At 45.7% G+C, this 16,899-nt stretch overlaps 1 protein-coding gene across 3 annotated transcripts in view; it reads right to left on the bottom strand.

Annotated features, from left to right (window-relative positions):
• The window catches only part of LOC110518749 (G protein-coupled receptor kinase 6), a 75,261-nt gene extending 61,986 nt beyond the window's left edge, over positions 1 to 13,275 (bottom strand). For all 3 annotated transcript variants that reach the window (XM_036934290.1, XM_036934289.1, XM_036934291.1), the window contains exon 1: positions 12,832 to 13,275. In XM_036934290.1, the coding sequence (XP_036790185.1) occupies positions 12,832 to 12,883 (52 nt within the window). In that variant the 5' untranslated portion in view covers positions 12,884 to 13,275. The remainder of the gene's footprint in view (positions 1 to 12,831) is intronic.
• Between the last annotated feature and the right edge of the window lie 3,624 nt (positions 13,276 to 16,899).

Below are 16,899 nucleotides of genomic sequence, written 5' to 3'. Positions count from 1 at the left end.
GCCAGCCAGGGAGAAAGAGAGAGAGAGGAGCGGGCCAGCCAGGGAGAGAGAGAGAGAGAGGAGCGGGCCAGCCAGGGAGAGAGAGAGAGAGAGAGGAGCGGGCCAGCCAGGGAGAGAGAGAGAGAGAGGAGCGGGCCAGCCAGGGAGAGAGAGAGAGAGAGGAGCGGGCCAGCCAGGGAGAGAGAGAGAGAGAGGAGCGGGCCAGCCAGGGAGAGAGAGAGAGAGAGAGGAGCGGGCCAGCCAGGGAGAGAGAGAGAGAGAGAGGAGCGGGCCAGCCAGGGAGAGAGAGAGAGAGGGGGGAGCGGGCCAGCCGGGGAGAGAGAGAGGAGCAGGCCAGCAGAAAGAGTCATGCTCACATGTCTTGGTAATCTGGATCTCTATTCCCTAAAGTTTGCCTCTTTTTACGTCAAATGACAACGTTCCCCAACTAAAACACTAGTCAGGTTAAAACACTAGTTAGGTTAAAACACTAGTCAGGTTAAAACACTAGTCAGGTTAAAACACTAGTCAGGTTAAAACACTAGTCAAGTTAAAACACTAGTCAGGTTAAAACACTAGTTAGGTTAAAACACTAGTCAGGTTAAAACACTAGTTAGGTTAAAACACTAGTCAGGATAAAACACTAGTTAGTCAGGTTAAAACACTAGTCAGGTTAAAACACTAGTTAGGTTAAAACACTAGTTAGGTTAAAACACTAGTTAGGTTAAAACACCAGTCAGGTTAAAACACTAGTTAGGTTAAAACACTAGTCAGGTTAAAACACTAGTCAGGTTAAAACACTAGTCAGGTTAAAACACTAGTTAGGTTAAAACACTAGTCAGGTTAAAACACTAGTTAGGTTAAAACACTAGTCAGGTTAAAACACTAGTCAGGTTAAAACACTAGTCAGGTTAAAACACTAGTCAGGATAAAACACTAGTCAGGTTAAAACACTAGTCAGGTTAAAACACTAGTTAGGTTAAAACACCAGTCAGGTTAAAACACTAGTTAGGTTAAAACACTAGTCAGGTTAAAACACTAGTCAGGTTAAAACACTAGTCAGGTTAAAACACTAGTCAGGTTAAAACACTAGTCAAGTTAAAACACTAGTCAGGTTAAAACACTAGTTAGGTTAAAAAACTAGTCAGGTTAAAACACTAGTTAGGTTAAAACACTAGTCAGGATAAAACACTAGTTAGTCAGGTTAAAACACTAGTTAGTTAGGTTAAAACACTAGTTAGTTAGGTTAAAACACTAGTTAGGTTAAAACACTAGTTAGGTTAAAACACTAGTCAGGTTAAAACACTAGTCAGGTTAAAACACTAGTCAGGTTAAAACACTAGTTAGGTTCAAACACTAGTTAGGTTAAAACACTAGCTAGGTTAAAACACTAGTTAGGTTAAAACACTAGTCAGGTTAAAACACTAGTCAGGTTAAAACACTAGTTAGGTTAAAAACACTAGTTAGGTTAAAACACTAGTCAGGTTAAAACACTAGTCAGGTTAAAACACTAGTTAGGTTAAAACACTAGTTAGGTTAAAACACTAGCTAGGTTAAAACACTAGTTAGGTTAAAACACTAGCTAGGTTAAAACACTAGTCAGGTTAAAACACTAGTTAGGTTAAAACACTAGTTAGGTTAAAACACTAGCTAGGTTAAAACACTAGTTAGGTTAAAACACTAGCTAGGTTAAAACACTAGTTAGGTTAAAACACTAGTTAGGTTAAAACACTCAAAAGAACATATGCTTTCGGTTCGGGATTTTTTTCTAAATGTTAACGATGCCAATGTTGTTTAAACGTCACGCCCCTAACACACAAACACACAAACATGCACGCCCGCACACACACACACAGTAAACAAATTCCGCTGTAACTGCAAGCTGCCTGGATAGACTTCCTGCTTAGAGAGGAATACAGGTTTGATCAGTCTACTGTCTACTAGAGACAGAGAGAGACAGAGAGAGAGAGAGAGAGAGAGAGATATATATATATATATATATATATATATATATATAGAGAGAGAGAGAGAGATAGAGAGATAGAGAGAGAGAGAGAAAGAGAGAGATAGAGAGAGAGAGAAAGAGAGAGAGAGAGAAAGAGAGAGATAGAGAGAGAGAAAGAGAGAGAGAGAGAGATATATATATATATATATATATATAGAGAGAGAGAGAGAGAGAGAGAGAGATAGAGAGATAGAGAGAGAGAGAGAAAGAGAGAGAGAGAGAAAGAGAGAGATAGAGAGAGAGAGAAAGAGAGAGAGAGAGAGAGGGAAAGGGAGAAAAGAGAGAGTGGGGACGGAGGGAGGGAAGGAGAGAGAGTGGGGAGGGAGGGAGGGAAGGAGAGAGAGTGGGGAGGGAGGGATGGAAGGAGAGAGAGAGAGGGAAGGAGAGAGAGGGGGAAGGCGAGACAGGGAAGGAGAGAGAGAGGAGAGAGACAGAGAGAGGGGGAAGGAGAGAGAGAGGAGAGAGACAGAGGGAAGGAGAGAGAGAGGAGAGAGGGAAGGAGAGAGAGAGGAGAGAGGGAAGGAGAGAGAGAGGGAAGGAGACAGAATAGAGACAGAAAGAGAAAGCGGAGGATGGGAGAGAATCTGTTTAGTCTGACGGGTTCACTTCCTATCAGAGACCCAACTCATCTACATACAGCCACACACACACCTTCTGAAACCATATCACACACTGTCACACACAGCCCTTCTGAACCGTGTCACACACTGTCACACACTGTCTCACACACTGTCTCACACACACACTGTCACACACACACTGTCACACACACACCTTCTGAACCATGTCACACACACTGTCACACACACAGTGTCACACACACAGTGTCACACACACACTGTCACACACACACCTTCTGAACCATGTCACACACTGTCACACACACTGTCACACACACAGTGTCACACACACACCTTCTGAAACCATGTCACACACAGTCACACACACAGTCACACACACAGTCACACACACAGTCACACACACAGTCACACACTCTGTCACACACTCTGTCACACACACACACCTTCTGAAACCATGTCACACACACACTGTCACACACACTGTCACACACACAGTCACACACACACACTGTCACACACACTGTCACACACTGTCACACACTGTCACACACACTGTCACACACACTGTCTCAACATGTTTTCTCCCCGTTAGCATTCTCAATAACATTTAACATTAAACTGTGTAATAAAACTAGTAACTTGTGAGGCAACATTTCATTAGCATGTTGCTACGTAACACTGTGGTCGTCACTAAGCAACGATCTGAGAGCTTTACTAACTACTGTACACAACAGGAATAGTGACTTTTTCTTAATCCCACGTATGTAATGACTCCATTATGGGATGGCAGGTAGCCTGGTGGTTAGAGGAGGCAGGTAGCCTGGTGGTTAGAGGAGGCAGGTAGTCAGGTGGTTAGAAGAGACAGGTAGCCTGGTGGTTAGAGGAGGCAGGTAGCCTGGTGGTTAGAGGAGGCAGGTAGCCTGGTGGTTAGAGGAGGCAGGTAGCCTGGGGGTTAGAGGAGGCAGGTAGCCTGGTGGTTAGAGGAGGCAGGTAGCCTAGTGGTTAGAGGAGGCAGGTAGCCTGGTGGTTAGAGGAGGCAGGTAGCCTAGTGGTTAGAGGAGGCAGGTAGCCTAGTGGTTAGAAGAGGCAGGTAGCCTAGTGGTTAGAGGAGGCAGGTAGCCTAGTGGTTAGAGGAGGCAGGTAGCCTGGTGAGCCTTGCAGTCTTAGACTTGTTCTCAATGTGTGTGTGTGAGTGTGTACAGTAGGGTGTTTCCTGTGAATGACGTCTGTAAAACACACTGCTTTGTGATGGCTCCCTTCATGTGGTTCCCTTCCTACAGTTATTAGACCCACAAAATTGGCTATGACTTGGGAACTGTGACGCATGTGTTGCGTATGTAGCGTTAGCGGCTACCGCTAGCTCCAACCACATCTGTTGTGTATTTAGCATTAGCGGCTACCGCTAGCTCCAACCACATCTGTTGTGTATTTAGCATTAGCGGCTACCGCTAGCTCCAACCACATCTGTTGCGTGTGTAGCGTTAGCGGCTACCGCTAGCACCAACCACATGGTGGTTAGAGGATGTAGCATTAGCAGCTGGGCTATGCAGCTAGGTTAGCGTCTAGGCTGACTAGGCCTAAATGGGCATATTTTAACATTGTGTGAACATCACAAGGTTGGCTCTGCCAGCTGGCTTATTAAATGTTTTAGAGTCTATTTGTAAAATTACCCATCTGGCATGCTGTTATTATACTGTACTTTGTTTAAATGGCTTTAGTGTGTCCCAAATGACTCTAGTCCCTATGTAGTGCATTACTTTTGACCAGGCCCTATAGGAGGGGAATAGTGGGGTGCAGTCTTGTTTTTTCCGATCCAGATACAGGCCTAATAATGTATTTATTTTAAATGCAGGAAAAAAATATTTTGAGATGTGAAGTGTTTTACAACATCACTCAGCTGTGTAGACACACAGACATCTCCAAGTACTACCCAGACCCCTCTCCCCCTCCAAGTACTACCCCTCCCTCTCCAAGTACTACCCAGACCCCTCTCCCCCTCTCAGTACTACCCAGACCCCTCTCCCTCTCCAAGTACTACCCCTCCCTCTCCAAGTACTACCCAGACCCCTCTCCCCCTCCAAGTACTACCCCTCCCCCTCCAAGCACTACCCAGACCCCTCCAAGTACTACCCCTCCCCCTCCAAGCACTACCCAGACCCCTCCAAGCACTACCCAGACCCCTCTCCCCCTCCAAGCACTACCCCTCCCCCTCCAAGCACTACCCAGACCCTTCTCCCCCTCCAAGCACTACCCAGACCCTTCCTCCAAGCACTACCCAGACCCCTCTCCAAGCACTACCCAGACCCCTCCCCCTCCATGCACTACCCAGACCCCTCCCTCTCCATGCACTACCCAGACCCTTCCTCCAAGCACTACCCAGACCCCTCTCCAAGCACTACCCAGACCCCTCTCCCCCTCCAAGCACTACCCAGACCCTTCCTCCAAGCACTACCCAGACCCCTCTCCCTCTCCAAGCACTACCCAGACCCCTCCCCCTCCATGCACTACCCAGACCCCTCTCCAAGCACTACCCAGACCCCTCTCCCCCTTCAAGCACTACCCAGACCCCTCTCCCTGTCCATGCACTACCCAGACCCCTCTCCCCCTCCAAGCACTACCCAGACCCCTCTCCAAGCACTACCCAGACCCCTCTCCTCCTCCAAGCACTACCCAGACCCCTCTCCCTCTCCAAGCACTACCCAGACCCATCTCCCCCTCCAAGCACTACCCAGACCCGTCTCCCCCTCCAAGCACTACCCAGACCCCTCTCCCCCTCCAAGCACTACCCAGACCCCTCTCCAAGCACTACCCAGACCCCTCTCCAAGCACTACCCAGACCCCTCTCCAAGCACTACCCAGACCCCTCTCCAAGCACTACCCCTCTCCCCCTCCAAGCACTACCCCTCCCCCTCCTCCAAGCACTACCCCTCCCCCTCCTCCAAGCACTACCCAGACCCCTCTCCCTCCCTCCTGTTTCTCTAATCGTCTAGCCTTGGGTTGAGGAAGTTGGGTCGGCCCTGGTCACCTCTGATCCAGGGTCGTCACGGTTATCACTATGTCTGCTAGCGCGTGTGTAGACTATGTGTGCTAGCGCGTGTCTGTAGACTGTGTGTGCTAGCGCGCGTGTGTAGACTGTGTGTGCTAGCGCGTGTCTGTAGACTGTGTGTGCTAGCGCGTGTCTGTAGACTGTGTGTGCTAGCGCGCGTGTGTAGACTGTGTGCTAGCGCGCGTGTGTAGACTGTGTGTGCTAGCGCGTGTGTGTAGACTGTGTGCTAGCGTGCGTGTGTAGACTGTGTGTGCTAGCGCGCGTGTGTAGACTGTGTGCTAGCGCGCGTGTGTAGACTGTGCTAGCGCGTGTGTAGACTGTGTGCTAGCGCGTTTGCTTAGACTGTGTGTGCTAGCGCGTGTGTAGTCTGTGTGTGCTAGCGCGTGTGTAGACTGTGTGCTAGCGCGCGTGTGTGTAGACTGTGCTAGCGTGTGTGTAGACTGTGTGCTAGCGCGCATGTGTAGACTGTGTGTGCTAGCGCGCGTATGTAGACTGTGTGTGCTAGCGCGCGTATGTAGACTGTGTGTGCTAGCGCGCGTGTGTAGACTGTGTGCTAGCGCGCGTGTGTAGACTGTGTGCTAGCGCACGTGTGTAGACTGTGTGTGCTAGCGCGCGTGTGTAGACTGTGTGTGCTAGCGCGCATGTGTAGACTGTGTGTGCTAGCGCGTGTGTGTAGACTGTGTGTACTAGCACGTGTGTGTAGACTGTGTGTGCTAGCGTGTGTGTAGACTGCGTGAGCTAGCGCGTGTGTAGACTGTGCTAGCACGCGTGTAGACTGTGTGTGCTAGCGCATGTGTAGACTGTGTGCTAGCGTGTGTGTAGACTGCGTGAGCTAGCGCGTGTGTAGACTGTGTGTGCTAGCGCGTGTGTAGACTGTGTGCTAGCGCGTGTGTAGACTGTGTGTGCTAGTGTGTGTGTGTAGACTGTGTGTGCTAGCGCGTGTGTGTAGACTGTGTGTGCTAGCGCGTGTGTGTAGACTGTGTGTGCTAGCGTGTGTGTAGACTGCGTGAGCTAGCGCGTGTGTGTAGACTGTGTGTGCTAGCGTGTGATCATGCGTCTCCACTCTACCATAAGGTGTATTTTTTAAATCTGTTTTATAAAATCTGGTTCTACTGTTTGCATCAGTTACCTGATGTGGAATAGAGTTACATGTAGTCATGGCTCTATGTAGTACTGTGGAATAGAGTTCCATGTAGTCATGGCTCTATGTAGTACTGTGGAATAGAGTTCCATGTAGTCATGGCTCTGTGTAGTACTGTGGAATAGAGTTCCATGTAGTCATGGCTCTATGTAGTACTGTGGAATAGAGTTCCATGTAGTCATGGCTCTATGTAGTACTGTGGAATAGAGTTCCATGTAGTCATGGCTCTGTGTAGTACTGTGGAATAGAGTTCCATGTAGTCATGGCTCTATGTAGTACTGTGGAATGGAGTTCCATGTAGTCATGGCTCTATATAGTACTGTGGAATAGAGTTCCATGTAGTCATGGCTCTATGTAGTACTGTGGAATAGAGTTCCATGTAGCCATGGCTCTGTGTAGTACTGTGGAATAGAGTTCCATGTAGTCATGGCTCTATGTAGTACTGTGGAATGGAGTTCCATGTAGTCATGGCTCTATATAGTACTGTGGAATAGAGTTCCATGTAGTCATGGCTCTGTGTTGTACTGTGCACCTCCCATAGTCTGTTCTGGACTTGGGGACTGGGAAGAGACCTCTGGTGGCATGTCTTGTGGGGGTATGGGTGTCTGAGCTGTGTGCTAGTCGTTTAAACAGACTGTGCATTCAGCTTGTCAACACTTCTTATAAAAACAAGTAGTGATGAAGTCAATCTCTCCTCCACTGTGAGCCAGGAGAGATTGACATGAATGTCATTAATGTTAGTTCTCCGTGTACTTTTTTTCTGAGCCAGCCGTGCTGCCCTGCTCTGAGCCTGTGCTGTAGTTCAGATGAGACAAAACCAGGGCCTGTAGGACCTGCCTTGTTGATAAAGCTGTTAAGGCAGAGCAGCGCTTTAATTACAAACAGTGGCAATATTACCCAACATCCCCCAGTACGGCAAAAGGTCAGTATGACAATCTGGATAAAGGCCCCAAGCCTAGCACCATATGGGAAATAACCCATCACCTCAAAGCTGAGAACATCTCTACAGCCCTGAAACCACTTCCCCTTGACGGTGTGGGTTGTTATTGTTGAAACTGTCACGACCCACCCGACGGACGAGGGCCACACCCCTGACACCTTGTGAGAGAACCAATGTGGTTGACTGACTCGCCAGCGTCCTAAAAATGGCACCCTATCCCCTTTATAGAGCAGGGTCCCTGGTCAAAAAGTAGTGCACTATATAGGGAATAGGCTGCCATAGGGTTCTGGTCTAAAGTAGTGCACTATATAGGGAATAGGGTGCCAACTCTGGTCTAAAGTAGTGCACTACATAGGGAAGAGGGTGCTATTTCAGACTCATGCCCTTGTGATGGGAACCTACCATGTGGTTGATTGTGAGTCGGTCTTCCTGTTTCACAGAAGGAGAAAATATCTAACCGGATACACTACATGCCCAAAACTGCTCTTCCAACATCTCGTTCTAAAATCATGGGCATTAATATGGAGTTGGTGCTATAACTGCCTCCACTCTTCAGGGAAGGCTTTCCACTAGATGTTGGAACATTGCTGCTATAACAGCCTCCACTCTTCTGGGAAGGCTTTCCACTAGATGTTGGAACATTGCTGCTATAACAGCCTCCACTCTTCTGGGAAGGCTTTCCACTAGATGTTGGAACATTGTTGCCATTCAGCCACAAGAGCATTAGTGAGGTCGGACACTGATGTTGGGCGATTAGGCCTGGCTCACAGTCGGCATTCCAATTCATCCCAAAGGTGTTCGATGGGGTTTTGGTCAGGGCTATGCGCATGCCAGTCAAGTTCTTCCACACCGATCTCAACAAACTATTTCTGTATGGACCCCGCTTTGTGCACTGGGGGGCATTGTCATGCTGAAACAGGAAAGGGCCTTCCCCAAACTGTTGCCACAAAGTTGGAAGCACAGAATCATCTAGAAGGTCATTGTTATGCTGTAGCGTTAAGATTTCCCTTCACTGGAACTAAGGGGCCCAAACCATGAAAAACAGCCCCAGACCATTATTTCTCTTCCACCAAACTTTACAGTTGGCACTATGCATTGTGGCAAGTAGCGTTCTATTGGCATCCGCCAAACCCAGATTCATCCGTCAGACTGCCAGACAATGAAGCGTGATTCATCACTCCAGAGAACCCGTTTCCACTGCTCCAGAGTTCAATAGCGGCGAGCTTTACACCACTTCCAACACTTGGCATTGCACATGGTGATCTTAGGCTTGTGTTCAGCTGCTCTGCCATGGAAACCCATTTCATGAAGCTCCCGACGAACCGTTCTTGTGCTGATGTTGCGTCCAGTAAGGAATGTAAGTAATAATGAACTTGCCATGTCAATAAAGTCAATTGAATTGAATGAGAGAGAGAGAGAGAGACAGAGAGATAGATAGATGAGACATTGAGGATTAAAATAGCTGAATCTACTCATTTGAAGGGGTTTTCTATATATATATGACACAGAGAGAGAGAATGTAAGTAATAATGAACTTGCCATGTCAATAATGTGAATTGAGACAGACAGACAGACAGACAGACAGACAGACGAGAAATTGAGGATTATAATAAATACTGCTTTGATATCATACGAGCCAAACACCCGTGAGTCCAAAATGTCCACGACACGGCATCACACCCTGGGTTGTTCTGAACAGAATGAGCCCGTTTGTCTATTGGACCTGAACGCACCCATGACTCCTTTCTATACAAACAAACAAATGAGAATGTGATTTATAAAATGGGTCTGTTTTGTTTTTTTATTGAGTTAACAACAGTAATTGTGTGATGGCGGAGATGCGGGTTGTGTTCCTAATGAAACGACGACCAGGGTGCCAACTCTAGTTTCTGAACGACGCAGCTAGGAGAGCTCCAAAAAAATGACCTTATAGTTGAACACTCTTCTTTGAGTCATAAAAGTGCACTGAAAATGCTTAGGGACTCTGCACACTTTGGGGGGGGGGGGGGGGGGGGTTGGAGACACCAGTTAGTCCTCTCACTGAAACCCACAGTCTGGAGAGGTGTGAGGCCACTTGGAGACACCAGTTAGTCCTCTCACTGAAACCCACAGTCTGGAGAGGTGTGGGGCCACTTGGAGACACCAGTTAGTCCTCTCACTGAAACCCACAGTCTGGAGAGGTATGGGGCCACTTGGAGACACCAGTTAGTCCTCTCACTGAAACCCACAGTCTGGAGAGGTATGGGGCCACTTGGAGACACCAGTTAGTCCTCTCACTGAAACCCACAGTCTGAAGAGGTGTGGGGCCACTTGGAGACACCAGTTAGTCCTCTCACTGAAACCCACAGTCTGGAGAGGTGTGGGGCCACTTGGATACACCAGTTAGTCCTCTCACTGAAACCCACAGTCTGGAGAGGTGTGGGGCCACTTGGAGACACCAGTTAGTCCTCTCACTGAAACCCACAGTCTGGAGAGGTGTGGGGCCACTTGGAGACACCAGTTAGTCCTCTCACTGAAACCCACAGTCTGGAGAGGTGTGAGGCCCCTTGGAGACACCAGTTAGTCCTCTCACTCACGTGGATGTTGATTACGGCAGCCCTCCTCTCTGATTGGTCGGGGTTAAATGTGGAAGACACATGTCAGTTGTACCACTGACTAGGAATCCCCCCTTTTCCCATTGTTTTGTTTTTATGTTGCACCTACCCCCTCATTTTCCAGGAATATTATTAGGTTACTGAATGTACCCAGAGTACTTTCATATTTCGTTATCAACAAATGCACCAAATGTACAGTAAATGCACATTAAAGCAACAGTGTGATGTTTGGATTCATTCTTGTATCAGGTGAACTGTTGGTGTACTAAACTTTGCTCTAATAAATGTTCCTATAATCTATAAAGCGTTCCCTTTCTACTGCTACCATGTGTATGCGTTTTCATATTTCTTCTGTTAATTAAAAACATTTCAATTTAGCTCTATCCACATTAGGCCAATTCCCAGGAGCGTAAAAGGAGGCTACAGTACAATAGACATGTTTTTTGCAGGGCCCGTGTGTGAACGCAACAAGATCTCACCGTTTGACCTATTTGACTTCAGATTCTGACGTTGATTGTGGATTGTGTACTGACGTTGACTAGGTAAATGTAACGGATGTGAAACTGATAGCTAGTTAGCGGTGGTTCGCGCTAAATAGCGTTTCAATCGGTGACGTCACTTGCTCTGAGACCTTGAAGTTGTTGTTCCCCTTGCTCTGCGACGGGTAACGATGCTTCGTGGGTGACTGTTGTTGATGTGTGCAGAGGGTCCCTGGTTTGCGCCCGGGTATGGGCGAGGGGACGGTCTAAAGTTATACTGTTACATAAACATAGCGCGAATGTTCAGTATTCCGGCATGCAGAGCGTAAACTTAATAGAATTCAGTGTATTATGATAAACATATATCACAGGAAGCTACACACACACACGTTCATTGGTCAAATCAAAGATGATTAGTCTTGTACCACATTCTGACGTCAGCTGTCCAAATGTTGTGTTACATTGTTGCACTTCTGTCTATGAACATCTGCCGTTGACCATTATCAAACCATGCCGCACACGTGATAAGAAACCATATTTATTAAATGTAACACATCTCTCCCCCCCAACAGAAGATACAATGTAGCTTTAGTTCCTTCTCCCCTCACCGCTGTCCTGACAACAAAGTAACGACATCCTCTCTGTCCATCTTATAACCATATCCTCTACAACCAGGGGATATTCAACTCTTACCCGACGAGAGCGTTTCCCAAAGTCCGTGCACGTTGTTGTTGCTCTAACGCTACTACAGCTGATTCAAAGCTGGATGGTTAGTTAACTATTTGAATCCGTTGTGTAATGTTAGGGCACAAAACAAAAAACCGTGAACCGACTTCGGATAACCCGGGGTCTGCTGGTTCTGTTCTACCTGATCATTAATTTAACCCACCTGGTGGCCCAGGTCTAAAATCAGTCCCTAATTAGAGGGGAACATAATAAATAGAATTTGTTTTAAATCATTGAAACTGGTTTCAAGTTACAGAGTTGTATTTAGCCGGGGGTCCACTAGGATAAACACACATCTCTTATTTTCTCTCTTCAATCAAACCTGACGACAAAAAAAATGACAGCCAGACAGAACAGCATCCCATCGACCACTTGTGTTATTAGTCCGATATGTTTCTCCGTAGTCCTCAGGCCTGCGGCTTGAGTTGTTCCACTTCCCCACGTCAACGGCACACACACGGGGGTACACTGTGTGCGGGGTTGGCCGCGTCCGCTTTACCCAGGCCCCGAGAAAGACCCAGAGCTCGCCGGTCTCCGTCTAGGGGAAACACACACGGAGCGGGTCCCCTTCTCTTTGGCAGGGTGGCAATGCAGTGGCTTTAATATTATCTGCGTCAAATAATGTATAACACACATTTGAACCGCCAAGCGGGCATAAGATCCAGCGAAAGCCATATGTTAAATATCGCTAACGTATCAAGTCGATACGCCTGTTCTATCAGGCGACGGAATTGGGAAACAGGTTGCTACAGGATATGTCAACACCGTGTAGCCTATACTACCGACACGATCCGCTGGTGCTACGATCCTACGGTCATATCAACCTATCCAATGATATGTTGCTACTACTACTACTACTACTACTACAGTAGCCTACCGCCATAATCAACCTTTTCCGTTTCAGATAAGTCATTAGAAACACGAATCCCAATATCAAACAGTGATATAGTCTAATCGATCATCGTTTATTATCATCGACGCTGCGAAACTCAAACCCGATCGGTGTTATCGACCAGGCCTGGATATTTGCTGTATATTATGTGACTAGAGTTACAATGATTAACAAGTAGGTAGGCTACAATTTGACACAAAGCTATATGTTCCCCCTTATAGTGAGCCAGTCAAGACGATGGGAAAACCACTGCGTAGGGAGAGAAATAGATCTAGAGAGAGAAGAGAGATCTGTGTAGAACACAATCCAAGCGATAGCCCCCCCCCCCAAAAAAACAGCCTTGCTTTGTTATGATTATACCCCCTTTCTCCCTCTCGACATGTCCCCCCCACCCCCCAGTACGTTAACCATGTCATGTCGTCGTTTCAGTACTATGTCTATGTCTTACCTTCTCTCGCCTTCAGCAGTACCGTGTTGGCGACTATATTCTCTATCTCCATGGTAATGGTCAGTAAGTGTAAGATCCGTCTCCCATACAGACTAGGCAATACATTTCACTTCAACTGAAAAAGATGAAGGTAGCGGCACCGATGATGATGATGATGGTGAATTCTGCAGCTGGCGCATAGCCTTCGCTTGCTCTCCAAGTTCGGCGGGTTACCAGGTGTTGGGCTTTTGCAATCGTGGTTGGCTACTAGTTCGCCGACTCCATCGTTTGATGTTTTCAGCACAACAGCAAAAAAAACTCTTCACCTTTTAGGCTAAACAACGGCGGCTACTATTGTAGTTAAAGCTATAACGCTTGTTAGCATTCAAAGCCTCTCCTGCCTTCGTTAATTTTCCTTCCTGCTCGGCTCTCAGCTTCGTTCGTTCGTTCCCTCCCCTCCCCAGAGGCGTCATGCACATAAGGGGCACAGGGGCACTTGCCCCCTCATATTTGTCTTGTATTTTTTTTATTTATTAAGTATTTATTTTGTTGTTTCTCTGTAATACTACTAGCCACCTACATATGTAGGATTTTAATTTGAGCCAGTTTGCTACAGCAGGAAAATAATCCTGCAGCAATAGGAAATGTGGATTATAATTCATAAAATCTGTTTGTGGGGATTGATACATTTTTCGTAATGGAAGTGACAAACTTCAGAAGGTTTTTTAAACCTTAAATACATTACAAGGTTAACCTTTATTGCTTTGAGGGAAAAGTCCTCCTGCAACAAGGTGATCTAATTAAGATCCTACATCTGTAGGCAATTGTATGAAGTTGGCTTTAGCTAGCACAAATCAGTTCCCAATCTTCCCAACCATAAAGACATTTCAGGCTATCAATCTAGCAATCAATCAATCAATTAAATGTATTTATTAAGCCCTATTTACATCAGTCGATGTCACAAAGTGCTTTACAGAAACCCAGCCTAAACCCTAAAAACAGCAAGCAGTATAGGTGTAGGTGTAATCAAGATAGAGAAGCTATCTTGTCTAACTATCTGAGCTGGCATGCCTGCTGGCAAGGTAGGTAGGGTTTAGAAAAGCCAGAAATAACTAAATGTACTGATAAGACTCACATTCCTTTCAATCTTTTATCCAGATTTTAGCAGAGATGCAGAGAAGCATATTTCATATATATACATATATATATATATATCTTTTTTTAAATAACTTCCATTCAGGAGAATGTAGACAGCTCAAGACACATGCTTAGATGTGCATAAAAATATATATATTTTTTTTTTACAAAGAATTAAGCATAATGATTATGGCTCTAGATTGCAAGACAAGGTGGTTTAAGGTGTTTGAAAAATGAAAAATTATCCAATTTTTAGATGAGGGGGGAGCCCCACTCGGTCCACCCCCAGCCATCCTCACGTACTGTACTTTGTGCCCCCTCGGATGTTTGGGGTGCACGACGCCCCTGCCCCTTCCCTCACTCTCTCTCTCTGTCTGTCACCACCCCCTTTGCCTCCTAGTGAGTGAGTAGGAGGAGTCGTTTTACTACTGACACAGGTCACAGTTCCCCTTTGCCACCTAGTGAGTGAGTAGGAGGAGTCGTTTTACTACTGACACAGGTCACAGTTCCCCTTTGCCTCCTAGTGAGTGAGTAGGAGGGGTCGTTTTACAACTAACACAGGTCACAGTTCTCCTTTGCCTCCTAGTGAGTGAGTAGGAGGAGTCGTTTTACTACTGACACAGGTCACAGTTCCCCTTTGCCTCCTAGTGAGTGAGTAGGAGGGGTCGTTTTACTACTGACACGGGTCACAGTTCCCCTTCACACACACACAGACTGACGTGAGGCCTACACAACGTTTATTATCTGACATCCCATAATGACACAACAGACACTAACACATCCAATTTTGAACACGCAAATAATTGGAAATTGAAACCATTGTATGGAATGTGGTGTGTGTGTGTGTGTGTGTGTGTGTGCGTGTGTGCGTGTGTGGCATGTTATCAGTCGGCCTCATCCGGTCTCTAGTCCAGGAAGCTACAATGTACCATTTACTTCCTTCTGATACTTCAACAGGGTTTTAACAACTTTCCAAGGCGGATCACACTGTGTGTGTGTGTGTGTGTGTGTGTGTGTGTGTGTGTGTGTGTGTGTGTGTGTGTGTGTGTGTGTGTGTGTGTGTGTGTGTGTGTGTGTGTGTGTGTGTGTGTGTGTGTGTGTGTGTGTGTGTGTGTGTGTGAGAGTGAGTGAGTGTGTGTGTGTGTCAGAAAGTTATAGGCCTTCAAAAGCGAAGTGTAGTGCACTAGGACTGATGGTCGCTGGTCTAAAGTAGTGCACTATATAGGGAATAGGGTGCCATAGGGCTCTGGTCTAAAGTAGTGCACTATATTGGGAATAGGGTGCCATAGGGCTCTGGTCTAAAGTAGTGCACTACATAGGGAACAGGGTGCCATGGGGCTCTGGTCTAAAGTAGTGCACTATATAGGGAATAGGGTGCCATAGGGCTCTGGTCTAAAGTAGTGCACTATATAGGGAGTAGGGTGCAATAGGGCTCTGGTCTAAAGTAGTGCACTACATAGGGAATAGGGTGTGTGTGCTGATCCTAGATTAACACTACTAAAACCCTGAGAGGCTTTATCAATACAGCCCAGGTCCCCCCTTTCATTACGATCCTGAAGTCAAAACTGATCCTAGATCAGAACTCGTCCTACTCTGAGAAGCTTTATCAATACAGCCCAGGTCCCCCCTTTCATTACGATCCTGAAGTCAAAACTGATCCTAGATCAGAACTAGTCCTACTCTGAGAGGCTTTATCAATAGGTCCTATCCACGTATATTACCTACATTTACGATCCAGCCTTGAATATAAAATAAAAAAAACAGAACACCACTTTATTGTCCCTTGGTTAGAATAGAACACCACTTTATTGTCCCTTAGTTAGAATAGAACACCACTTTATTGTCTCTCGGTTAGAATAGAACACCACTTTATTGTCTCTCGGTTAGAATAGAACACCACTTTATTGTCTCTCGGTTAGAATAGAACACCACTTTATTGTCCCTTAGTTAGAATAGAACACCACTTTATTGTCTCTCGGTTAGAATAGAACACCACTTTATTGTCTCTCGGTTAGAATAGAACACCACTTTATTGTCCCTTGGTTAGAATAGAACACCACTTTATTGTCCCTTAGTTAGAATAGAACACCACTTTATTGTCTCTCGGTTAGAATAGAACACCACTTTATTGTCCCTTGGTTAGAATAGAACACCACTTTATTGTCTCTCGGTTAGAATAGAACACCACTTTATTGTCTCTCGGTTAGAATAGAACACCACTTTATTGTCCCTTGGTTAGAATAGAACACCACTTTATTGTCCCTTGGTTAGAATAGAACACCACTTTATTGTCCCTTGGTTAGAATAGAACACCACTTTATTGTCCCTTAGTTAGTATAGAACACCACTTTATTGTCCCTTGGTTATAATAGAACACCACTTTATTGTCCCTTAGTTAGAATAGAACACCACTTTATTGTGTTTTAGTTAGTATAGAACACCACTTTATTGTGTTTTAGTTAGTATAGAACACCACTTTATTGTGTTTTAGTTAGTATAGAACACCACTTTATTGTCCCTTAGTTAGAATAGAACACCACTTTATTGTGTTTTAGTTAGTATAGAACACCACTTTATTGTGTTTTAGTTAGTATAGAACACCACTTTATTGTGTTTTAGTTAGTATAGAACACCACTTTATTGTGTTTTAGTTAGTATAGAACACCACTTTATTGTGTTTTAGTTAGTATAGAACACCACTTTATTGTGTTTTAGTTAGTATAGAACACCACTTTATTGTGTTTTAGTTAGTATAGAACACCACTTTATTGTGTTTTAGTTAGTATAGAACACCACTTTATTGTGTTTTAGTTAGTATAGAACACCACTTTATTGTCCCTTAGTTAGTATAGAACACCACTTTATTGTGTTTTAGTTAGTATAGAACACCACTTTATTGTGTTTTAGTTAGTATAGAACACCACTTTATTGTCCCTTAGTTAGTATAGAACA

This window comes from Oncorhynchus mykiss, chromosome 10 (genome assembly GCF_013265735.2).
Source record: "Oncorhynchus mykiss isolate Arlee chromosome 10, USDA_OmykA_1.1, whole genome shotgun sequence".
NCBI lineage: Eukaryota > Metazoa > Chordata > Actinopteri > Salmoniformes > Salmonidae > Oncorhynchus > Oncorhynchus mykiss.
This window is presented reverse-complemented; position numbering and strand designations above follow the sequence as displayed.